Raw genomic sequence first — 27,326 nt, forward strand, 5'->3', positions numbered from 1 at the left:
TGTCTCAGGTGCATCACTCCTGAAGTAAGAGAGGCTGAGATCTAGAGGGAGACCTGCAAAATCAACTGCAGAAAACATTCTGCATTTTTAAAAATTAAGAAATGCAAAATTCAAGTTTTTCTTGTGCTATGCAAATTATAGAAGCAATTAATTCAAGTAAATCATCTCTCCAGCCTGAGGAGAAACAAAAATGCAATACTGCCAAACTTTCTAAGTAAAAACAAAACAAAAAAGAACATATCAGCATGAATAACAGTCAGGGATCCAAAAACCAAAACCAAGCCTTGTTATACCACAGAAAGAAAATGATTGATAAACAAACAACAATATAATCAATGACTGTCACAGGCTGGCTCCAACACTTAGGCCTACAGCAATAACGCAAAGGTTTGCATTTCAACTTTCCAAAGAGAAAAGGACACATTTCTATCTACCTCTGTTTTGCTTCACTCAATACAAATCTCCAATAAAAACATACTGAACACCAACTTCTTATACAAAAAGAAAGTTTACCTAAACTGTCACTCATTCATTTCTCACCATTTCAAATAAAGATTTGAATCTAAATGTGACCTTGATGAGTTGATCATTAGACTGACAAGCCTGCATCATTCACTCTTTACATCAGATGAACTTTTGCTGCAGATGGGTAGAGGCATGCTTTCAGCACAGCTCATTCAAATTAGTGTTAATTATTGATTAGAATAAATTCAGCTTGTTCCAGTTTTCTCCCATAAAAGAGAACATGCATATTAGTACAACTGACTTTTGAACAGGCCAGATTTCTGTTTCAGAGAATATTTCTACAAGACAGCTTCTAGTTTTAAGTTCTCTAAATTCACTGGAACATTTTCCCCATTTCCTCATACAAGTCACTAGCACTTTCAATGTTCCACTGGCTGTGTTTTTACGGAAAAGTTTCCTGTTTGATTAAGTAATGCCAAGGCACCAAAATCCCAAATGAACATCCGCTCTTGCTGTATCCCAGCCCAGTTGTTTTTCTGTGTTGTGCATTGCTTCAAAGAGTTCTCCCTGTCATACATTAAAAAAGAATATTAAGTAGCAGCAAATTACTGGTATAGTATAGCTCCAGATAGGCACTCATAAATTGCTCCATGTGTTTCAGGTATTAAGTGTACTGTAACAGGAATGTAGTCTTGTCAGTTGTACTTTCTTTATTCCACAGCTCTGCACCCCTCAGATTTAAATTAAAAGCAATATACTGAGATTTACTTAGAATAAAAACATTAGCTATAAAACATTAAAATCCATGACTGGCTTAGGAGGAGGAACAGATGGGGAAAGCCCTTAAAAGGAAAAAAAAAAAAGTAGTACACATTCTTTAAAAAAATTCCTTGCAGACAGAAACAAAACCAGAGCAAGAAGTAGCCACAGCATGTGCAGTCCATGCAAAACCAATCTTAATCTTTAATCAGCCCCACTGCACTGAAGATGTTTAGCTAGGAGTATCGGAGGAAGGGAGAAATAAAAGAAAAGACGACAGTTTGAAGGAAAAAAAAACCCCAAACCAAACCAAAATCTTGAATTAACTACACTCTACCTCAGTGATTGGTTGCCCTTGTGATGTCAAGTCCAGTTCCTGAGGTCTCGTCACCTTATCAATATCCAAGGAGTCCATGCTGGAAGCTGCAGAGGTTATGCTGGAACGGGAGGAGTTACTGATTGAGCGCACCTCAGCATCACTGACTGTGCCAGCAGATGCTGTCCTCCTGTGCTGAGCAGTAACTACTGGTTTGGTGTCTTCTGCAACAGACTGTTGGGCTGCCTCATCCATGCTCAAAGAGGCCTTCTCTAACTGTGCAGTGATGTCATCCAAAGATACGTTGGCATGTGATGGCTTAGTCACCTTACCAGATGAGGAGGATAATCCTTTCATGCTGCTGTGCTTAGTAGAAGGTCGGCTAGCAGGTGGTTTCTGAGCTTTGGATTCTGTGGCAAGGCGTTTCACTGCAGCATTGTTTGCTGAATGAGACCCAATGCTGCTGAGCTCCTGCTCTATGGAACAGAGATCAGCCATGAGGGCATCTAGATCCACAGTCTCCCCCTGATTCAGGGCTTCTGCAACAAACAAACAGTTTTCAGTACGCACAGAATTACTTCATTTGTCTGCGCAACTCTTCACTTTGTGTTATCAAATTTAACAGTTAGGGTAAGGGAGCAAAGGAAGCTGTATTTTCTTTTCCCATCTGTATTGCAAAATCTCTGCTCACTGCTAAGCAGAAATTTATTTGCACTACTACTCTTGACCAGTCTAAGCGCAATTAAAAAAAAACCCTAACCTATTTAAATACATTTGCTGACAGAAGAAATCTATGAATGTTCAGATTACATTTGAAAAGTTTAAACTGCTGTCCCGTGAACAAAATCTAAAAATACATTTGTATAATATCATGCCTCAACTGTTCAAAAAAGTGTAGGTGTTTTGCTAAGCATTTTCTGCTAAAGCAATACAAGGTATGTAACACTGCTTTTTAAAAAAAACAAACAAACCAAAACCCACAAAACACTATATACATACTCAAGCCTTTAAATTAAGCCTTCTTGTATTACAACCAGGGGAAGCTATTTTAAGACAAGGAAAAACATGATTTTTGCTTAATGTGAAAGAATTCTGTAGTTATATTCCTGCATCCCGTCCCATGAAGAAAGATGCTCTTTCTTCCCATTTAACAGATATACATCAATTTATTCTTTCATGAGACCAGATCCCAGAATATGTATTTCTGTACAAACACTAGACTACAATTATCAGATACTAGGTGCTGTAAAAGATACTGCTTTAGGATACTCAAAATTCAGTGCCATCAGAAAGCAATGACTTGAGCAAACATGTTCTCACTTCAGCTAGAATTGTATTCAAATGCTCTTATATTTTACAATGTTCTCATTTATAGCTGGAACAGGTTTCTTTCCTAAACTAATATTTGAGAGGGTAAATAATTCAACAAACCATTCAAATTGTACATGGAGAAGCGATATGAGAAGTTGGCAAGATTGGTTTCCTGACGGAGAGGTGATCTCTTCACTGGTGCCACAGGCTTGTCTGTATCCAAACTCTGAAAAAGACAAGAAAAAGGGCAGAATAAAGTTTGACAAGGAACTGGACAGGCAAATCTTCAAGATGAATGAAAATTAATTTACTCTGAGAAATTTTTCAAAAACTCTTGGCATATAAAAAATAATATATTTTTCAGGCTTTAGACTGAAAACTTATCACAGAAATTTAGCTTCAGATATTCAATGAAAAGATGTTAAAAACGTTCTGGGATTTTTAGAATCAAAAGGACAGAAGCATATTCCAAATGCATTTTTAAGTGGTGTTACATACTAGCTCATTTTGAAACACAGACAGCTGGCTTACCTATAACAACTTCTCTGCAGCAAATTGCATAAGTATCTCAACACATTCAGACTGTGGCACCCTCTCTAAGAAATGCATCATTAGCTTATGAGCATAATCATGGCGTAAGCACACAAAAGCATTCAATGAAGAATTCTATTTTATTAAAAGGGATTTTAAATTGGTTAAATTCAGACAGTTTTCTCAGTAAGCCTTTCCTGTGAAAAATGTTAAATTGTGAAAGCAAACCCCAGCCAGTTTATGTAGGATACATTTTTTTAGAAAAACTAATATAGGTTAAAAAAAAGAGACAAGACAACTTTCAACCCAGTACACTGAACTGTTATCTTATGAAGGCTAATACGGGTATAATATTATAATAAATACCAGCATTTTTGTAAGTAGCAAGGAATAGGGCACTGTAATCCAGCTGGTGACCCAAGAGATACATGACAGGTCACGGCACACCAGAGCTGCTGCCCTTGGAGTGACAAGTGTTACATGGTGAATCTAGCTCTTGCTGTCACTGAGACTTGACAGGCCTGCAGAGGGTTTGAATTTAAGCAATGCTTGTACTGATAAAGCTTTCCTGAAGATATGCTTGTCTGAAAGAAAAGCATATTCTAGCTCTAACAGAACAAAAGTTTCTCACCTAAGCTTTTTATTTCCATTTTCTGCATTTTTAGTCAAGCCTTTGTTAAAAATCAAATGCACTACTTTTTCCCCCTAGTATTTGTTTTTGCTGAACTCCCTTCTCTCTTCAGTTTGGCTTGAACTTCAAAAAAAATAAAATCACTTTATTAGGAATTCAGTCATCACTTAATGAGAAGCCAGTGATGCAGCCCTGTCTTCCATCACATGGGAAAAACCTCACCTCTAGTACCTCTGATGGAGCTTACATATTGTCCCACACAGAATAGCTGAAAAAATTTAAAATAATAACTATATATATATATATAAAAAAACCCCAAACAACTATAACCCTAGAGACAGCAGTGAAACTGGAGACAGAACAGGCAAGTTAGGGCTCATTCCTTCAGACTGAACCCATAGACTGCCACAAAAGATTTCCTGTAAAGCAAACATTCTGGTTAAAAGCACCTAAAATGTGTTTTACTGAATTTAATAATAATTCAGTTATTTCACATCCTTGGAAACACATATGACATGCTCTCACTATCATCAGAGCACATTCTCCATAACACATTATGATGCTAAACTAGCAGTTTGGAGAACTGCTGAAAACTGCAACAGCACCAAAAGCTTAGTTCTGAATGATCATGAGAAACAAGTTAAGATTTTCTTCATTTAACCTGCACCATAGAGCAGGATAACTAGAGCAGGATAACTGTTAATGCACTCTGCATCAGTGCCAAACACTGTTCACATGTGCTGCAAATTTTGTGACTACATTTTATAGTGCTTTTATTAGACCAACAGTTAAAGAGGGCAAAGTGAATTCAAATGACCTCATGGGCATCTTAACAATTACAAATCTTTTAAAAAAAAGCACTTCCATCTGGGAAGGAATCTGGGTCTTACTTTCAATCCCCCCAAAATAAACATTTAGGAAATCTAAAAAGAAAGTTAAAGTTCAAGGAACTCAGGGACAAAAAACCTTTTCTCCTATTGCTCTTAGAGTCCAGCGGACAAATAGCAACAAGTGCTGAGACTACAGGAGAATGCACTTTAGAGGTCATTAGCTCTAATCATCCCCCTTTATTGGGACAGCTGCATCAAGACACTGTATCACTTTCCAACTGAGACACAACTAACTGCATTAACTAGTTTATACAAAACCATATGAGGTCATTCAAAGTTTTGGAAGAAATGTCATTTCTCAGTAGTCGCAGAAGACAGAAGGGCAGCTGTCAGGCTATGTTGCAGATTGCCTTGTACAGCAATATGAAAGTGAGAAACAAACAATATGAGTCCTCCCCTTAACTATCTGTTAGTAGGTTTTAAGAATTTTGCATGGATCAGCACACAAATTGAGACACCACCATAAAGTCTGTATATCAATAGTGTAGCTGTAAGCCCTGAGTAAAGTATGCTTATATTTCTAGGCTGCTCATACCTAAAAAAAAAAAAAAAGGGGCAGAGAACAAAAGGCCTACAACCAATTACCCATTGTGCTCCTCTGTGAAGATCCTCACTCCAAGTAATTTACAGAGCCCATGCCTTCAAAACGGCTCCCACTTACCATTAAAATCCTTCACAAGAAGTTGAAAAAACAAGAATTAAGATATACAGATTTATTTCATACCGTCTTCCATTCATCTCAAAAGGCAGGAATTGCCCTGCATGCACAAGTTCAGGAAAAAAAAATAAATAATTATTTTCCCCTAGAGTGCTATCTCCACTTAGATCTTGCAGGCAGAGATTTAACCAGAAGATAACAGAGATGAGCCTGAATTTGAAATGCTGTCACATGATTAGCTCAATTTTCCTTCAGCCTTTGGGTAAGATGAAGATGAAAAAAGCTGCCTCTTCTCTAGCTTACTGAAACTTGAGGTATCATACCTTTGCTTAAGTCTACGTGACAAAGAGGGAGAAGATAAAACATGTTATTCAGGAGGGCCAGCTCACATGGCTGAAAAAAACATAGCAGGCAGTCACAGAGAAATGGCCTATCACCCCAGGAGTCTGGCATACCATGCAAAATGCAAGATCTGCTTGAGAAGGAAAGGAAAAGCTCTAGGAAGAAGGAAGTCCCAAAAGAAGATGTCCTATCAGCTTCCTCTCTGATGCATGAAGAGTACTCTGGAATAATGGTGAGTCCTCTAGCGTGCATCACAGCACCTTACCATCTCATCAGTGGCAACATTCACAATTTCTTGTTCCTTACTGCTGTTCAGGTGCAAAAAATAAGTGCTGTCATAGCTGGACAATGTCCAACCATATGTTTGGAGATACAGCCTACCTCTAGCCAGCTAAAGTCAGTGTTTCTCTATATACATGAGGACAAAATACCAATTCCATAGCTGTCAGAAGGAATCATACCCTTTGGGAAAGGTCCAACTAGCAGTTTGTGAAAAATGAATTTAACAACTTTGAGATGGGGAAAACAAGCCAATTTAGAAAACTTTAAAGAGTAGTGAGCTGGTCATATGCTACAGCCTACCTTGCTGCAAGTGGCAGTGCTAAGTAGTTAGCATCCAACTGAAAGGAAACATGTAGTACTTCAACAAATTATTCTGTGAGATGATTGAAACCTCCCTAACCTGTGTGAGTTTGTCCAGTTCCCCCAGCCAGGCCCCAAACATCTTGTCCAGATCCTGATCTTCCTTATCACTATCTTCTTCTGCACCATGGTCAAGTTCTTCATCTGATAATTGCTCCATCTGAAAAATATAGAAGTTTGATACTCAAATTTTATCAGCGTCTAAGAAAATTAGTGTCAACTACTAGTTTCTGAAAAAGTGTTCTGAAGGCACATGTCTGTCCATGAGCTTTATAAAAACTGCATACACTCACAGTTTATTATCCTGCTCACAAGTAAAGAGTTAGTGTGAAAGCTGCAATGGATAATTACAAAGCCATTCTTGCAACTCACTTTTGTCAGAACCACTCAGAAAAAGATGAAGAACAGAGTCCACAATATTTAATACACCATCAGAAATTATTTTATGCTAACTTGCATGTGCATTCATTGCCAGCTATTGTTGGCAAAGTCTATTGACTTTACATTACAAAAATTCAACTCTTGTCCAAGGAATTCAGCTGACCACAGTTAAGCAACACCATTCAACCCACAGGAAGTGCAGTCTCACTGCACTGCAAATAGCTGACTCTACACATCTGTAAACAGAAATGCTTAAACAGGCCACAGAGAATGCCAGCAATACTTCCCATGAGACAGTTTAAATCTTGGACACTGTCCAGATCTCTTCAGTGATACTGCACAATTTTTACCCAACAAAGAAACTCCTCCCTGGAAGCAAAGAGTTACCATTACAGCTATCAGACCCTCCTTCATTCAACAAATTTGAGTGACCAAGATAAAGACTTAACATTCTCCAAAGGTTATCTGTTATGACCTCAAAGGAAATTAATCTTTTGTTAAACAAGCCTCTATTCTCTTCCCCAAACATGTCCTCCAAGCCCCACACATGACACACATGCCTTCCTGGGTACATCCACACTGTTAAACCCAGGATCTGGTGCAGAATGAAAAATTTACATACTTGGGGGAAAAATTACATAGGCAACAATTTGGGAGTGACCAGGCACTACAGAAGAGTAAATCCTAGAGAGGTGCTATAGAATGTCTAGAGAAACATGAGAACAGATCACCAACCAAGAGCTACACAAAAAATTCATGGTGTGCTGTACAGCTTGATTTGGTCAAGTCATGGGCTACATCGTAATTTGCTACATAGCTTTCAGAAAGCACCAGTTTACATTTCGTAGATGTAAAAGCAAAATTTTTAAATGCTAGTCTTCAGGAAAAGAAAAACCTTGGTCTGAAAGATATCATAGTGTTGCAGAGAAACTGATAAGAGATGTTACAAAAGATGGTAAAGGTGATCTCAGAGAAAAAGTGTTCAATCCATTTTTTACTTTATATGACAATAGTTCATGCAAAAAACCTCCATGATTTAAAAATAGCCTTTCTTTCTATTTATATATTGCTTGTATTTCACTTTACCTTAATAAAATAATAAGGGAACAGGAGACTTCAGAGGTGATCTACAATTCTGAGGCCAGCAGAACCCAATGCCTTCCACAGATGCAAGATACTACCATCCAGTTGCTCTATGCAAAGCCGCTTCAGTCTCCTACTGAGATTTTACTTTTGTGGGAGAGCACAATGCAGCTGCTTACCTTAAAAGGGGCAATAATATTAAAGCTAACCTGGCACAGCATACTGCACTGAGCAAACACTGAACAGATTAAATTCACCATCTGAATCTCATTTCTTCCAACACTTGTTTTCAGTCCTGTAAAGTACTTTTAGCACTCCAGGGAAGGGAAGGAAGCTCTTCCTACAATCTAAGAGTGATGCTGAAATTCAAAAAAATGCCAATATGCTTATGTAATAGAGCTGCATCCTCCCACCCAGACCACACCAGTTTTTATGTTCTATAAGTCAGGCATGCCTCCCCCTTCAAGATTCCTCTCCGTGATGTCACCTGAAAGCCCTCCCAGATACAGAAATGGAGACAGCAGGGTAGCAGCAACTCATACTCTGCCTGAACTTCTGCAAAACAAACAGAAGCTGGATTCCACTTTCACGCCCCTTCAAAGCTTTGCTTTACTACTCCTTAGGCTTTTACGTGGACCAGAAATACTATAAACTCAAGATAAAACACATTATACTGAAGGTGACACGGTCACACTGCTGTAACACTGTTCGCATTCAACAACATAGCATTTCTCAGTATCTAGATACACTTGAAGTAAAGAATTTTTATTTGAAGGCTAAGGGAAGCTATTAAAAGCATGCCTTAGGAAATACGACTATGAACTGGCAAATCAAACAAATGGAAACTGCGCTATAAAACAGACAAAGCTCAGTATTTACAGATACTTTGCACTGCCAGCCTTTCCCTCTTCGAGCTGTTTTTGCCACTTACTCTACAGTTAGATGGGACTTGTTTTACAGTGCATTCATTCTGTGGCACTGTTCATAACTCATCCTTTCATTAAGCGAGGAGCTTGTTCTTTTTACTAATATTTCTGCAGATCTAAACTGTGGAAATAAACCAGCATTCTCAATTTACCATAAACTGTTACTTTAGCTATTTTAACTTGGCATCAGAGACACTGCCTTAGTTCCAGTTACTCTGAAGACAGAATTAGCAGCCTAAAGAAAACTTTTACAAGTAAAGTACTGTTGTGTCAGCAAGTCTGGCACTAAACCTTGTAGTATTTGCCAGCTCCTTGTAGTCCCCACCCAAGCTTCCTAACGTCAGCTGCATTTCCCATGAGCCTGTCAACGTTTGCTTGCAAAAGGCACACAGAGGATAGTGTCTCACTTAAGAAACAGCTAATATTAACTTCCTAGTTCTGTAAAAGGGATCTCTCTCAGCACAAGCTCCACTACTGGGAGGAGATATCCCAAAGGACATTAGTTAAAGGATTAATTCAATAAATTAAGGCAGAGGCAAAATGCTCAGATAACAGTATCTGAATTTTTTTACATAAGAACTCAAAACAGTAAGAACTCAAAAAGAGTGCACATTCCAATTAAAAAGCTTGAAATTGTCCTTTTTACAGCCGTTTTCTCTCTCACTGTTGTTGATCACAGCAAACATGCACCATACTTTAGCAAATCATGACTTAACTGGGAATTATCACACTTTTCTAAGGATATGACATTTTTATTTATAACAAGAAAGAAAAATGGCATAAGTTTAAGGGTTGGGGGGGCAGAGGGGGATGTCTGTGTTTTGGTTTTTTTAAGGATTCATTTAGAACTAAATTAGATCTAAGAAATGGAAAAGGAATAACTGTTCTAGTGTAACACCATGAAGTAAGCCACTTACATTCCTAAAGCATTTGCAGGGTAGCAGAGTTTAAGTAGCTGTTGCCTCTGCTTAGCTCATACTAGGTGAAGTGCCAAAGTAATTTTAGGATTCAAGTTATTTTTCAACACTTCACCTTCTATTCTGTTCAAGTGTATGTCAGAATAGAACTTAATGAAAATGAGCAGCATCATTCTGGGATACCTAGATAAAATAAGGTACCAACATGGTACAGTCTTCCATATGCACTGCAGCTTCCTGCACTACAGTGTGGTCTATGTATTATTTCATTATCCACTATGGACTGCATCAGTCAATTTCATCTGTTTGAAATACAGCAATTATGGGTCTGCCTGTTTAAATAGTAAGTCAACTGTCTAGTTCTCAAAACAGTTCATTAGGTTTGTTCACCTTTAAATATATGAAGCACAGTATTCTAATATTATCTTATGAAAAATGACTGAGGTTTTCATTGGAAGTCACCAGTTGCAACATTTAAGCATAACCTACTATTTTAATTACACTGTAAGGAAAAAAAAAACAACTTACCAATAATTTAGAAAAAAAGAAACATTTACTCTTTCAAGCTGATTCTTATGCAAGTCATTGTAGCTTTCAGTATGCCAGGACAAGCAGGAGATGATGTGATACCAAAACACATGAGGAAAGATGAAAAGCCCAAGAACAATGCTTCAAATATACCATTTTGACATTTTCAAGAAAAGACACCATAGCAGAATTCTGAAACTAACAAATTGCTGTCATCAGAAAGCAACAGTTGATCTTTGGGACAGAGATAAGTTGTAATCAAAAGCGTCTTTTACCAAGACCCCATTCTGCAGACTTGCACTTTGAGACAGTATTTCCTACCTTAAATCAACCCAGTTCAAGACATTAGGAAATTATATTAACAATATTTCCTTATAATGAAAACACTCTGAACTGAAAAAAAGGAGCTGTAAAAGAATCAGACTGCAGGATTTGTCTACGCCATACTTCATTAATGATGGAAAGATTATCTAAGAAACAAACATAGAATTCTGAGTCCAACTGCAAACCCCAATGTGCTTAAAGGGTGAGCAACAAGAATGTGTTTATTCACTATAATTGCAGATGCACTGTTATAAGCATTTTGAACTAGAGATGCTTAAGTATGTTCAAAGGCAACTGACAGCATAAAACCCCAAAATGAAAACAAACCATCTTTCTTTCAGGCAACTGATGTTTTCACCCCCAAACTTTCTTATTATTTAAACATAAGCTTGTACAAGCTCATGCTTGTTACTGAACTAAGGATTTTCTTTCTAAAAACAACTATGGGATTTGTTACAAATCTATTATAGGGATGCAGTAGACAACACACAAACATTCAAAACACCATCTGAACAAGTAACTGGATTTCTGCATTTTAAACTCTAGCCTCAGGAACAAAAAGGAACTAAGTAGCATACTCTGGTTTGGAAAACATACTCTGTTTGGAGCTGGTTTGGAAACCAGAGTTGTTCTTCCATTTGTGATCATCCATGTGTCATCATGCCAGTATCCATTTCTGTATAAGAAGCTGTATATGACAGAACAGTATAGTAGTATACCATGCGAGCACATAAGCATAGTGTGTGCACATAAATACAAGAGTAAGATTCTAGCAGGTTTTCACCTCTAATACTCATTCACCTGACTGCTTAAAGAAATAAGGTTACTTTACACAGAAAAAAAATTGAAATGCTTTCACAAAACTGACAGCCAAAGCTCACATCCATGTTTCTACGTATTTTCTTGAAGTTCTGGTAAATAATGAAAGGTAGCTCGAGCACATAAATTATTTGTTTCATATTAACACTCTGTCCACATGACAGGGACCAATCAAATCCAACATGTTTTTCAATAAAAAATAAGAAAGTCTTATGCTATAACTGACACTAACTTTTCTCCTTTTAATTTAATACTGCAGCACACTAAGCCAACGATACAGTGCAGATCATTTGCTTTAGTATTTCCATGTTTCTTCTTAATAAGCATAAAATACTCTGAAATTAACTACTCCTGAAAAAGAGATTTGGAGGGGGATTAGAAAGCTATGGAAAATTCTTTGTGCATTATCCAATGTCCTATAACCCAGTTTACTTTAAGAGTAATCTAGATTAAAACCTGAACAAAAGAGCATTTGTTTTCTTTTAGCTTCAAATAGCATAGGTACTAGCTTAATACATCCCAAGGCTCCTACAGCACACAGACATTCCAACACCTCTCAAATTCAAAAACTGAGGTACAAATCTGTCAGCCAAACAATTCAAACTCATCATCCCAAATAAAAGTCTTATGTCAAGTGAAAGCCTCTTTCAAGATGCTATATTGAGCCAACTTTGAGTTTTGTTTTTCTTTTTTTAAACCATGCTTCAGGCAATAGTTTTCTAGGCTTGTAGTCATACAACATGGTGAAAACACATTGAATGCCTGATAAAAGGTAAAGCTTTGGCCACTTCAGTAAAAGCAAACAGACCTTTTATAACCAATAACCTCATGTTTCTGAAATTACTCAGGCAATAATTTTAATAGTTAAAATTCTGCATTTATGTATTATACAAAGATAGCATCTGTTGCCTCATTTTAAAAACCAAATAATGTCTGTGCACTCTTTTGTACCAGTTAAACTGGTAAAACTATTTATGCAATACAGTTTTCAAATGGAAGAATATTGAATCTATGCCTTGCACACATGAAGACATTCACATACTCAAAAGTAGTGCTAGAAGTAGTGCTTACCCCTCAGCACAAGGAGGACATGGAGCTGTTGGAGCGGGTCCAGAGGAGGGCCACGAAAATGATCCGAGGGCTGGAGCACCTCTCCTACGAGGACAGGCTGAGAGAGTTGGGGTTGTTCAGCCTGGGGAAGAGAAGGCTGGGGGGAGACCTTATAGCAGCCTTCCAGTACTTAAAGGGGGCCTATAGGAAAGACGGGGACAGACTTTTTAGCAGGGCCTGTTGTGACAGGACAAGGAGCAATGGTTTTAAACTAAGGGAGGGCAGATTTAGACTGGATTTAAGAAAGGAATTTTTTGCAGTGAGGGTGGTGAGGCACTGGAACAATGAGGTTGCCCATCCCTGGAAACATTCAAGGTCAGGTTGGATGGGGCTCTGAGCAACCTGATCTCATTACAGATGCCCCTGCTCTTGCAGGGGGGTTGGACTAGATGACCCATAAAAGTCCCTTCCAATCCAAAGCATTCCATCATTCTATGATTCTAAGTACTGTGGGTGACCTCTTGAGGTCCTGGACAGCAATATCTATCTGCCTCAATGTAAGATCCAAGAAAGAAATAGTTGCACCTAATCACACATCAATAGATTGAAGATATAATTAAGGTGTATAAAGCATCCATAGTTACTAATGTATTTCAATACTGGGTCACTGGATTATTAAGGAATGTGACAATCTTTGATTCAAGTCTACTACCCGTTTCCTGCCCTTCTTTCCCCTCCTCCCCAACTCATTAAGGATGCTTGCTTTATATCAACACATTATCTGCCACAATTCAATTGATCTGTCCTGTCAAACTCAACTGCATTCCAACTACAAAGGAAGCAGGGGACTCAGCATTACTTTGGAAAATTGACTTTATTTAATTCCTTACTTATTTCTTAAAATAAACTAATTAGTAGCAATTTGGAAATAGGATGGGCAAAAAGGAATGAACAAACGCTTATGCACATAGGGTTCTTTAAGGCGTTCTTCAAAATTAAAATAGGGCATTGGACTTCAGCAATAAATCCTATTCTTCAAACACAGGAAGTCAAGATCAGAACATGAAATGTACAAGACTTATTCAAAGCGACTGGGAGAAGGAACACAAATAATTACAGAACACATAAAAAAAGTTTAAAAAGAAATGTGCAGTTTGAGTATATTTCATTTTCAAGTATTTTACTTTATATCAGGTAGCTGGTCTGGACTGCTGAAATTCAGCAAGCATGAAAACCAGGCATCCTCACTGTACAGCCTTATTCTCAGGTTTAGCTGGGAGGGGTAAAACTGGACAGCCCACAATATTCCCTCCCTTACTCGCTGATCTATGCAACATGCAAGAATGTATCTTTGAAATCATGGAAGAGAAATCTTTGTGTCTGAAAATGCATGTTTTGAATTGCCGACAGGCTAGAGTTTCAATAAAAGATCAATTAAAAGCTGATGAAAGTAAGTTATTCAGTCAAACATATACAGTATGCTTTCTAACGCTACTCCTAAAATTAAGCACATGCCTGTACAAGAACTTGCCTTTGCCTCTAGCTGTTTGTATTTTCAGCCCAGTCAAAAACCCACCTTTTCACTAACCTCTTAAAAATATTTTTCTTTACATTATCTATAAGTTTGTAATATAAATATTTATAGCAACACAAGTGAAGACATAACTTACATAAATTATAGCAACTGCTAATGAAACAATTGTTTGAAAAAGCAACTGGAAGAAGAAAAAAGTCTTAATCAGATATCAGATGGTAACATCAAAGCAAACTGTCTCACTGTTCCTGGAATCCCCCAAAATACATCAGTACTGTATACAGTAAACACAGGTTTATCTAAAACTCAGTGCTGTTCATGAGAGCACTGTTATGCCTTTCAGATTATAACAGGCTGTTCAACAACTACCCCCAGAGATTCCAACCAGGAAAGTCAAACATACCACAGTTGCTCCCTGGTCTTCCACAGATTCAGCACCAAATCTTTAGAATGAAGCAGACAGTGTGTTAAGCAGGGATATGACACCACAGTAGTCTGCACAGACAATACAAATATGAAAGAATAAAGCTCTTTTTGGCTAGCAGCATGAATAAATAGAAAAACATAATTCTCCATATTCACATCCACTGCAGCTACTGACTCCCTTTGTATTTAATCAAAACTTGTACACTCCCCTTCTAACTGTAGTTGACACAAGCACCCACGATTTCCTGAAATAAACAAACTGAAAATACTAGAATGTTTACTTCATCATCTGGATTTCTAACAAACAATGGGAAATACTTCTGATGTGCCACAAAATACCCACCCACCCCTTCTTTGTTTAAAAGCTTGAAGAGAGGGGTAAAATGCAAAGTGGATCAAGCAGAAGTCTACCCTTTATTCCACAGGGTTGGTTTCTCATTAGCACTTAAGCTGTCTTTGTATTACTATTTATATTGACTCTAGCTTTCCATATTGCAGCCTGAAATTTTAAATTAGTCTCCATAGGATGACCCCTTGTACATCAAAACACATTTAAAAGATCTTTCTTCCTGTTAAGAGAAGGGACACACCAAAATTACTGAAGTATCTACTGAAGAATCTAAGTGCATCTGAAATTTGCGCTGCTGAGAAGGCACACAGTAAAACCTTTATTCCCTCCAATATATTTCAGTGCCTGCCTCACATCTAGCCAAACAGATGCTGCCTTGAAAAGAAGGGGCTTTATCAATCACTTTGTCTCATTTCCTGAACCAAGATTCCAGCCAGAGTACCCAAGTGGACATTAAACTCATTCCCATAAAAAGAGCATCCTAGATTACATCATGTCTCACAGCAGATTCTTTATGAAGACAACCTGAAGACAGCTCTAAAAAACTGCTTAGCCAGAGATCACAAAAACAAAAGTTGCCTTAGCTAAAATATTTTTCAAGCAGAGATAAAATATAGGTGTTCTCTAAAACGATGACACTCAGTTGCAGGAGCCAACATCTTAGTCTTACCAGCTAAGACTAGAGAATTTTCAGTGTGAAAACAGAGTGAGATTATGAAAGCTAGGAAAATGTATAGCTTTAAATCTATATTAAAGTATAGTCTGCCTTCAGTAGGCAGAGATGTACTTAAAAACATACATTAGCTCCAATTTTCCAGAATCTTCACTAGGCAGTTATCATAACACAAACACTATTGTAGCATCTCTTCCCATTCAGTTTTAGTTTTGGAATGATGTCCAAAAAAATAATAACAAACATTAACAAGTTGATGCAGAGAAGCAGAACTAAGTTTAATGCAGTAACTTCAAGAAGTGTATGTCTGTAAATATTTGTTTTTACATAACTAATCTTTTAAAAATATTAGTAGGAAGTAGACAAAGGATGCATTTTGTATTATAAATGAAACAAAAATATCTTAGAGCAGCTGCAACCTTGACAAAAGACAGCTAGATGTCCAAAAAAGGTTTCATAGTCAAGTTAAGCTTTATTACACAATTTGAGAATGTACAAATTCAAAGCTTTAAGAGAGTTATTTATGCTTGACTCCAGACAACATATACTTTGAACATGCTCATGACAGTATTTGAAGAGGACATAAATACACAATCAGGTCAATCTGTCTTAGAGCTTTTTAGATAAATGGCAAAGTTATGCTCGAGTAAATGATCATTAAAAAGCATCTCTTTCTCACCCACTGAAGAACCACAAGTGACTCGCAACAAGTTCTGCTATTTCAGCCCTGAGTTCTTCCTGTCAGACAAATCCTTCCTACAAATCTTCAAGATTACACTTCCTATATGTTGCAGGCCATTAAATTTCCCCCAGGTCGAAGGTTGATGGAGCCTCTACAATAAGTGAAAAACTACTAAGCAAAAGAAATTTCAGATGCCTCTGAGAGATGATTCTTGGTCCATACAGATTAGGAAAAAGAAAAGCGCTCAGACATTTCTTGACAGTTTGATCTGAAGGACAGAGGCAGAACAGATTTCAGCCAACTCTAGCCACTAGTTTGAGTACACAGCAAGACAGACTATGCAAGCATCTCAGAATGAGGATTCCCTACCTCAGACCACTGAGCTCCTTACTCTGCTTTCCCAGTTCTAGCTATGGCCACACATTTCAGGAAAACATAACACCCCTAAATATTTCATCAATTGTGAAGGAGGGAAGGAAGGAGATGTGCAGCAGCATAGGAAGAAGACAAACATTCCTCATCACAGCAGGCAACTCACTTAAGTCCTGAAGCATAATATTCAATTCAATTACAGTTATTATCCCAATACACAGCTGCAAATGGTATGAGAACACTAAGGGCAATACAGGCAATCCTTTTGTCCCCAGAGTACACAAAGGAAGTGGATGAGAGATCCTGAAGTGCACATCTCCTAATGACGTGGTAGACTCACATATACCAATCAGCCAGCCTGAAGCTCCACTAAAGCTTATATAAAACCTTTAGAAAAGGAAATAAAGACCTTAGATGTCTGAACTTTTACTGAAACTTGCCAAGGGCTTAATGATTCAAGTAAAAATGCAAGCCATTAACATCTTTGTATGCATTTATCATCAAAACTACACCAGACATGTTGGAAGAATGAAGGAAGGAAGATTTCCATTTTACAGATAAAGGGCCAAGGCAAGAAGTACAAAGCAAACTGCTCATGGTTTGGGAAGACAGAACAAGGAAAACTGCCTACATCCATAACCATACCTTCAGCAACATTCTGCATGTAACAACAGAACATAAAATCTTCCATTTTAGTTTTTTAGACTAAAAAAGCACAGAAACATGCATGGTATTTTACATAACCAGTTAAAGAATTCTATTTTGCAATGAGGACAACATTTTCAGACATACTACTAGCAACAGTCCAAATGATGATCCAAAAGGTCTAACACATTTTTCAAATAAAACAGCACCTAATTCTGCTATGTCTTATTTGGCCCTCTCTTTCCTCTATAGCTGCTAATGTTGACTGAATTATAATAGAAGAAAAAAAAATCAAAACCAAGTAATAACACACAACAAAAATCAACGCTGTCTTATTCTGTAGGAGGGCCAACACAACAGCCTTCATAAGAAGGTTTCAACTGAGATATGAGCAAAACACCTTTTTGTGATGCAGATCTTTTCTTCCCTCTCAGGCAGTATACAGTTCCATCCCTGTCCTTGCTGTTCAAAATGTAGGTTGCATTAACTATTCTATTTGCAGGCAACACAAAGAGCGGTGCTTCTATGTCAGTGTGACTGGTAAGGAAACATAGCGAACAGGAAACTTCTTAATTCAGGATGAGCAGGTGATTGAACGAAGATGCATGAAACCGCATGAAGGGATGTGCACTCTGTAGGAGGGGATGTCTCAAACAGCACATGAGAAGAGACACAATATGAAAGAATGCCTTTGTATACATCCATAGTTAAATTTAACAGGCACTAAAAAACACTTGTCAGCTGCATTTAGAGGAAACCACTCTACTACCAACACTAAACTAAGCACTAATTTAATAATGCAACAGAAGCAGGTGAGACTAGCCTGTGCACAGGTGCTGTACATTCATGCCATTCTGGCCACACCCTGAACAATAGCTCCACAGGTATCCAATCTACCACACTGACCCATGAATCTTCTCTTCAACCCAGAAAAGCACTAGAAGGCACAATGTAAATTAATTTTTAGGAGCTTACTCACTTCTTGCAACTTCATCCATTCCAGAAAATATTATGTAGTCTCTCTTCTCCATCAGCAGACTAAGAATAGCAATGAATTGTTATAATATTTGGCCTTACACATAGATCCCAGGAAATACCCAAATATTCTTGTAGCTGTGGCCCAGTATTAACAATCACCAGGCTAACAGCAGCACTTTAAGGCTCACCCTGCACTTGGGAAGAGAAGAAGCACTTGCCAACCAATCACTATAAAATTCACATCCCTTTGCAGACCAGTCTACTGTGCCTGTACAGGGTCTTTTTCCACCAGGAATAAATACGCAAAGAAATTAATTTTTTTACACACATACTCGGCTGTCTTTCAACTATAAGAAAGCAAAATAAAGCAAGTAACTGCCAACTACCTGTAAAAGCTGGACATCTTAGCAGTGTTTATAGAAGATGGTATATATGAAGGATCAAACCAACCAGGAGGAAGGAGGTGTAAGAAAATAATTTAGGTCATAGGTCAAATTACAATGCAGGTGAGAGTATTTCCTCTAAGACTCTGAGCTACTCTATGCTTTAGTAAGATTAAAAACTAATTTTTGCTCAAGGGACCCTCTCAAAGGTTAAAAATAATCATTATGCCAATGCTCACTTAAGATACCACACCAGACACTGGCAATCTGTATGATGTGGGTACTATCTAGCCTCAGAAGAAGCTGCCAAATCCCTTTCAACAAGGACCTAGTGACAGCCTATGAACCATGATTCAAAAAAAGGAAGAGTAGTGCTTTAGCTATGATAAATAAACAACATTCTTCACAGGTTGCTTTATATAAACTTTCATATCAGGGTATATATTCTTTACACTAACCTCAGCTGCAACAGGCTGGAAGTTGATTTAGGATTTCTGGTAAGAATTAAGATTACATTGTGAAGAGCTGCATTTCACTATAGCTGGAATTACCATCTCCAGGAAAAAGAAAAGAAAAAGTTTAAAAAAATCAAAACACACAACTGTATATTTTTCAGAAAACCCACAAATGAATGTTTCATACACCTAAAGTACATAGATGTTTAATTCTTAGCATGAGTCAACACATTTTGTTGCCTATAGTTAGCCATTACAAAATGGTATAAACTTAAGAAACACCACTTGAAAAAAAAAAAAGTGTTCAGAGGACGAGTAGGGAAATAATCTTTTGGCTGAAACATTATCGAAGAAGGAAGAAGTATATTCAATTTAGAAGACACCCGATTTACTTTAAACCCACTTCTAACAAGCTGAGCAAAAGAACAGCAGCAACACTGGCTTAATCAAAAAATAAACATATCTAAACAACAGGCTACCCCGGCTCAATTAATTTTATATTTTAAGCCACTAGTAAGACCAGATTTAAGTATTTAAATTGGCAGTCAACTTTCATCCTCCAACTTCATTGCAAACTGCAACCAGGGACATAAAACCCCTCTCTATCCCCATCACTCTTTCATCACCAACCTCTACACAGAAGATTGTGTGTCTATTGAGGTGTGAGGCAGATGAGGATAGCCACTCTAATGGAGGAAAAAAATGGATGTACGGTACCGCACCATGACATTACCAGAAAAGAAAGAAATACTATGTAAGGAGAGGTTTTTCCATGGAAAAGCTATGCCTTGTGAGAGGCTTGAAAGGACTGCATAGAGGAGAGCCTTGTGAGTCTAGGAGAAAGACTGATGTGGGCCACTGGACAGAGATGAGTCCTAGCAGTCAAGACTGGAAAGAAAGGCTGGAACTTAGCAGGAATGGGGCAGTTTTCTATGACAGTTAAGGGGAGGGCATCATTTGGCAGTAAACCAACACTGCTCACTAGGTAGTGATAGGAGGCACATGGGCTGAAGGGGCCCTTGCCACACAATGAAATTTGGGAGCAACTACGTGGCATGAAAAGGAGAAAGTACAGACAAGTTCTGCACAATATGGATGTAGGTGGAAAAATATGTTTATGAATCTCATAACTGCAGGAGAACCAGTGCTTTGAGAGAGTACTTTATCAGCATCTTCCCTTGGGTCTTGCAGGTGATTAGACACAATTTCAGATCCCCATAAATCTCACGTGCAGTAACAAGACAGAAAGCCAATTTCCTGCTGCATAAACTGCAACTCACCGTTTTCCTTGTTGATACTGGAAGAATCCAAGTGGTATTTTGACAATCCCATTGGGCAAGGAAAAAAAAGGGAACAAAAAAAGTTTCCCTTGAAGGAAGTCCTACACTTGCACAACTCTTCTTCTCAGCACTTGCTCTTTTTCTCCTCAAAAAGTAAGAGAGAAGCCATTCTAGAAGTGATCTCAATCCACAAAGCAACTTCTGTGAGACATCTGGTTGAGCAGGGTGCCAAAGCTTTAACAATTCCACCACCACTATTCTCTAGTAAAGCCTGCACAAATTGCTGAAGAGGAGAGAGTCTGTGAGCAGGTATAAAAGCATGCTCATCACTGATAAAGGCTGAAAATACAACTTAATTCTTATTTGTCATTTTAGCAGAATGTCACTGAAAAACTCTCTCCAAAGTTTCTAAAAAAAAAAAAAATTTGAGAAAATTGACAATATTTCTCCCTGCATTTTTTTCTTTTTAATACTTTCTTTGCTTGGGATTTTGCTTCTACTGTCAATTCAACATCCCTTCTCTGGATGGATGGTTTAATTATCTTAAAACAAGAAGTCCACACAGTAACTCAAACCAGTATCAGCAATTTAAGGTATAAAGCTATGAAATTTGTCAGACTGCTAACAGGAATCTAAGCATTACCTACTGAGCACTGACCTTACTCTCTAGTTTATAAGCCCCATGAAACTCATTAAAAATTTTTTAAAATTAATTTTGTATACTTAAGATGTACTCTAAAGATATGTGTTCATACTGAAAAGCTGCATTACTTCAGTTTCTAAATAAATCTTGGCAGCAGAGAGTGAGGGAGGGAAGGGGGGAAAAACACCAATTCTGGACTCTACTCCCTGGAAAAAAGCACTTAAAGCAATAAAGCAGCCTCAACATAAAAAAGTTTTGTTATGTCAAAGGTTAGAGCAACTGATGCATACTAAAAGGACTTTATCTAGAATTTAGTTGTAGAGATTAAGACCAAATTAAGTATTTATCAGAGAATCAATGTTTTAAAACACACATTCCTGAAAAAGTAAGAAAATCAGCTTCCATAGCAAAAAAGAAAAAAGAAAGTGTAAGTTATGACACTGAGGAAGTAAACAAAAAATTTCTATTCAGTAGAACAACCATGGAAGACGGGGTTGACAGCTGGGTCTTGTTAAAGAAGGACTTTAAACAGAAGAATTTAAATTCATGGGATTAGGCCAGCATTCCGAAGAACCACTGTTCAGATCCTAAGCTGCAGAGGCCTTGACTAAACAGCTAAGCACCTGAGTCACATAAACAACTACCGTAAAGTCTGCTGCCACCACATTTGGTAACTTTGTGAATGGAACTTTTCTTGCATATGAAAACTAAAAGACAGTGGAGTGCTTTGCTACTGCAACTGGGGGGGGGGGGGGGGGAATGAAGTCAGTCAACAGACTCCATACTGTCACTCATGAACATAAGTTTCAAGATTTTTTCTGAAAAGTTTCTTGATTAAAACTAATCTCCCCCCAACTTTTAAACTAATGAGTTTTTTTATTCAGTGAAGGATAATCCTAAGCAGGTGGCTGAGTGCAGCTATTATACACACAGACATATATACACTGTGCATTATGTTTCACATTACATTTTGCTTACAAACACGCTTGGAAGTTCTATCGCTCAGTATTCAATTATTCCTGCCTCTCATCTAAGTTTGATGCTGTGGTAAATCGATAAACCAAGGTAAGAGATTTAGACGATGAGAAAAAAAGAACACCAAAGGCTGGCTAAAATAATTTTAAAGTTTACAAAAAAGTTTTTTAGAAGTCACAATTTTTAGATCAGACTGATATAATTTATGGCTAGTTTTAAGGCCATCTGAAAGTAACATGGGTATTTGTTTTCCACGCAACTTTTTTTTTTAAATATAAAAAGTGAATAAGCCTTTTTAAACACCAGGGCTTCTTAGCAAGGTTCACACTGACTGAAAAATACTGTACAGTAGTCTCATTTCCATGCTAAGAAACACAAGTTCATAGGGACAGGAATGAGATACTCCATGGCGTTCATCAATCTGGGAGACAGAGACCCTCCTATCACAACTGAGTTGTGAACATCAAGAGTCCCTGTGCCTTTTAAGAAGTTAAGAAGAATGGTACTCTGCAGGATGGCTCATGGGCTTCACCACACAGCACTTTCTCACAGAATCCTCAGCAGCAAAATGTAGGATTATTTCTTTTGATAACAACTACCCTTTGACTGCTATCCTTCCTGGCAGCCACAGAGCCTCTCCTCCATCACGCTGGATTTATTTGGAACATACTACTTAGTAAAAAGTCATAGGTGAATTCAGTTTGTCTATTTCCCAAGATAGGTAAGGGAATGACTTTCAAAGTAATTCACACAGACCACATGCAAGTTGCCCAGGAAAAGCAAAGCTGGGAGCAGGTTGTGCAATATGTTGAAGGTAGCAGATCATTTATGCTTGCCCCTTCAGAAAGAAATTCACCTACAAGCACACACTGGGCTGTGCACACCGAACAGTTCCAGTCACATAGGAAAGGAGGGGCTGCAGCACGCACTTCCTTCTTCTTCCTTTCTATCCTCTCCTGGGATAAATATACCGCCTGTTCAGATGAAGCTCAGCACCAAAATGTTAAGATACTTCCAATATCAAATCCTTCAATCTGACCTATTCTTAGGAACATGCTGTTGTGAAAGGGGCAGCCTACCTCCTAGCTCCATTACTCTGTATGATCAACTCATTCATCAAATACACCTACAACTATATGAGCTGGGTAAATCTACAAACATTTTCAGCAAAGCATTTGAGAAATTCAGGCAATTTATTATTGTTATTGGCATTTAAGAGCTGCAGGATATATTAAAAAGTCAACACATTTTGGATGGATGTTTTCTTTGCATTTAGAAAACACTGACAACTGGCTTAGAAGCAACAAAACTGTAAAGTTATCCTTCCCTCTATTCCAGAGCCAACTTTCTACAGTCCTTTCCAAAGGATTTTTTGGAAAAGTGTTTCTACAAGCTTTCCTGATGTCTTTTGGCTTTTTTATAAGCTCCTGTTCCTACAGTTTAAAACAACAACTTACACATTAAAGCTTGAGCCAGCCTAATACCTCATTGCTGTCAAGAAAAGGAAGGACTCTTCTTCCCCCCCATCCAGTAGCACTTTGCTCCAGAACATCACTGAGCCTGCTCAACCTTCTCAACCACCTCAACCACCAGAAAATTCACTCAACACTCCAAACACCAAAATAATCTTTCTGCTGAGTTAGCAAGCAGAAATAATTACCCTCTGACTGGACAAATACTAGAGCCAACAAATTCTTTTGGGTTCATACCAGACAGCTGGGAGAAGGGACAGAGAACAAAAGAAGTGGGACTTCCCCTTTTTGGCAGCAGCAAGTTCACCTGTAACAGGCTCACCTGTAACTTGCAACTCCACTTCTAGCTCATAGAGTGTGCTATAAAAAATTCAAACACTTGGCTTACGTTCTTAAGTTAATAATAAATAGAAAAGGCTACTTTTCCAATTAGTACAGAGAAAATTTCAAATGCTACCTACTGTAGGGCATATGCAAACACATATGCATGACACTGAAAAACAGTTATAAATAAATGCAAATGCAGTAAAATTATATTAAAATTGGATCAGTTTTACCAAATCAGTAAAATGTCAAGTCTTAATAAATTACTTTAGCTACAAACATATTTAAAGCTTGTACTTTTCATTACAAGCATTTAATGCTTTAGTACTTTTCAGATATCAAGTTAACCCCTAGAGAAGACTACATTTAAACAGAAGTTGGAAAAATTTGGGGAAAAGAAAAAAAAGTAGACCATTACCACCCATAAATACATTAATAATTCTGAATTCAGAAAGCTTCCAGCATTAACTCTGTGGCATTGAAGCACAAGGTATGAAAACACAGCATGCCCAAGCCATTACAGAGAGCTTTCAAATTAGAGGCTAAATAAGGAAATGGTGTTTTCCCTGCTGCACTTCTTCATTTAATGCTTACAAGCATTGGTCAGACATTCCTGGAAACTAAAAAACTTATTTCACAGGCACAGGACCTTGCATATGTCTGTGGAACTGGTGGTCTCAGAACCAGCCCAAAGGCAACACATGTAAGCACGTCTGTGCTTGTAAATATGTGTGTGTGTTTAAAACATATTATTTATAAAATAATAAAAGAAAAGTCTCTTGCCAATGTAAGTTACTTATTCACTAGAGTAGTCTGTAGGTATTTATAACGTTGAAACATTTGTGCATGAGCAAAGGCACAGCTCTTAAAATGCATCACATCACAGAACTCATGACATAAAAAGTACAAATGAATACTTGTTACAACAAAAATTCCACTAAAAAGTAAAATTTGAAAGGAAGGGCTTATACTTTAATAGGCCTGTATTTGTAGCACAGTTTTCCCAAATTATCAGGAGCAAACAAGACATTCTTTCCTTAGATGTAAACACTCCTTTGCTACATGAAATGGTATGAAGAAATGGCATGAAGATGCATCAGGGGAAGTTCAGCCTGGACGTTAGGAAAGAGTTCTTCACTGAGAGGGTGGCTGGTCACCGGAACAGGCTCCCCAGGGAAGTGGTCACGGCACCAAGCCTGTCAGAGTTCAAGGAGTGTCTGGATGATGCTCATAAGTCATATGATTTAGTTTTAGGTAGACCTGCAAGGAGCAGGGAGTTGGACTCGATGATCCTTATGGGTCCCTTCCAACTTGAGATATTATATGATTCTACGAATACAGCATTTGGGTACAGCTATAATTGTGCAGTTTACTACCAGTTCCATGAAGTTAAAGTCACTTCAATTTTTCATTGTCTGAAGCATACATTAACTAGTTGATAAAGGTTGCCTCTCCTGCCAATTCAAGAAACATTCTCCAGTTTTCATACAAAAATTAAGCCGTGATACACAAGTTCACATTTGTTTCAAAGTTTGTATATGGCTTCATTCAGATGAGCATGCACAATCTACTGGCACCACCAGCATGCAGCTGACTGCTTCTGACTCTGCTGTGAGCAATAAGAAAAATGGGGTGACCCAGCTTCAGGCACACAACAGAGCACCCTTCCTCTTACATTCCTTCACAGCCTTCCAGACTACAGTACATGCTTTATAAACCATTACATGCTAATAACTGCATCTGTGTTTTGGGGTTTTGTTGGTTTTTTTTTTCAAAAACCAAAACAATATGAGCATGAATGGTTAATGTCACACCATAATATTTTCAGAAACACCAAAATTCAAATTCTTTCATAAGAATACTTGGACATACTTTAATACTTAAAAAAAAAGTTCTGTGTAATGATCAGATATTAACAGTGCCAAGCTAAGTTTGGAGTAACTCAGGCAAAGTAAGAATTTTCTAATCTTTTCCCCACATTGCCAGAGTCAAGACTGCAAATTCCTTTGGAATGACACTTTTAAAATATCTTCTGCTAGACCTTTACTTAGTGTAAAGAGTACTTACAAGAATACTCTGCTGTAGATCCCTGAATACATTAATGCTAAGTTTTTAAATAGAACCCTAATTGCAACTACAGACAATTTTTGTTTTTCAGTGTTTGAAATGATCTTTCTCTTATGGAAAGATGAAGAGGGAGCCTGTATTATGTTTCCTGGAGAAGGAAGAATGACCACTTCCCATTGTCCTTGTCCAGCACAGACACATCTCACTAGCACGCTCTCAAGGCTTCCCTTCAAATGACATCTTGGAATTTTTTGGTTTTAACAGGTGTACAGAGCTCAGTACTCAACCAAGGGTACCAGCCAACTACACTGTCAGCTGTGGCTATGGTTTCTCATACTCTGCACAAACAGCTTGTTGCTGTTGAAAGCAGGGTCTTTGTCTTCCCAATATCTGGCTCTAAAGGTGACCACGAACCATATATACTGTATTTATTATTATTATTTTGTTATATAACTGAGAATCAAACCCACAAACTTTAGAAAACTTCAAGTAAGCAACAGTTTGCCAAGAAACAAACATTCCTGCCTCTCTTTGCCATCACATCTTAATATCAGAAGCCATCAAGGCTCATTCTTTCCTGAATTCAATGGAAAAATTGAGAACTTTGCAAGAAGACTAACTTACAGATGACTTTTCTCAACTAGTCAGATATTTTAATTCCTTCATCTTTCCCTGCTACAAGTGTAATGCTACTACAAAAATACTGTTTAAACAAAAACAACCAAATAAAAAAACACCTTTTACAGATGTATCGATACTACGATACTATTAAAAAACCCCAAACCTTTTATAGATGTATTATTTTATTGTTAACACACACTACCTCAGGTTTTTTCCTACAGAACACAAGAATTCATGCCTTCATATGAAAACAATCACATGCAATTTCTAAGCATTAAAAATTAGTTAGAAAAACAGAGCTAAAAATGAGCTTATACTGTAACACATACTGAATTTGCATCATGCTCAAAGAGCCATGCCCCTCCTAAGGCAAAATACTACCTCAGTTTACAGTATCACTGCAGCCAGTCTCAGTTCCTTTCCAAAATACTTAAGCCTGTGTCCACAGGGCTGATCGCCAGTGCTGTCATTTCCTTCAGTATAATTTGGAAAGCAGCAGGAAACATGGCTCACAATAAATGCAGGAATACCTGACATATGCAAACAAAACAGAACCTACTGTCCACTCTGACCCCATTTTTGAAGTCTGACTAAGTATGCTCTATTGCAACTTAACCATAATGAACTCCTCCCAGGATTAAGGGTATTCCGGTCAAGAATTCTCACATATGAATATTTTTCTGCTATATAAAACCAGGACAAACTCTTATTCTAGGCATACATTCTTTTGGCAGGACTAGGGGAGGAGGTTGTATCTAGTTCACAGAAAATTAGGTCATCCATTTCATAAGCTCATATAAACTGCATGTTGAAGTATGTACGCATTTCATAGGTACTCTCCCTCAACAGAAATTTGGAAGAGATTTATCACAAA

At 37.7% G+C, this 27,326-nt stretch overlaps 1 protein-coding gene across 1 annotated transcript in view; it reads right to left on the bottom strand.

The window, feature by feature from the left end:
* RAPH1 (Ras association (RalGDS/AF-6) and pleckstrin homology domains 1) overlaps positions 1-27,326 on the bottom strand; it is a 96,621-nt gene that overhangs the window by 52,073 nt on the left and 17,222 nt on the right. Inside the window, 3 exon segments of the mRNA XM_072875333.1 lie at positions 1,562-2,079; positions 2,972-3,077; positions 6,586-6,705. Of these exon segments, the coding sequence (XP_072731434.1) occupies positions 1,562-2,079; positions 2,972-3,077; positions 6,586-6,705 (744 nt within the window).

This window comes from Ciconia boyciana, chromosome 10, assembly GCF_034638445.1.
Source record: "Ciconia boyciana chromosome 10, ASM3463844v1, whole genome shotgun sequence".
NCBI lineage: Eukaryota > Metazoa > Chordata > Aves > Ciconiiformes > Ciconiidae > Ciconia > Ciconia boyciana.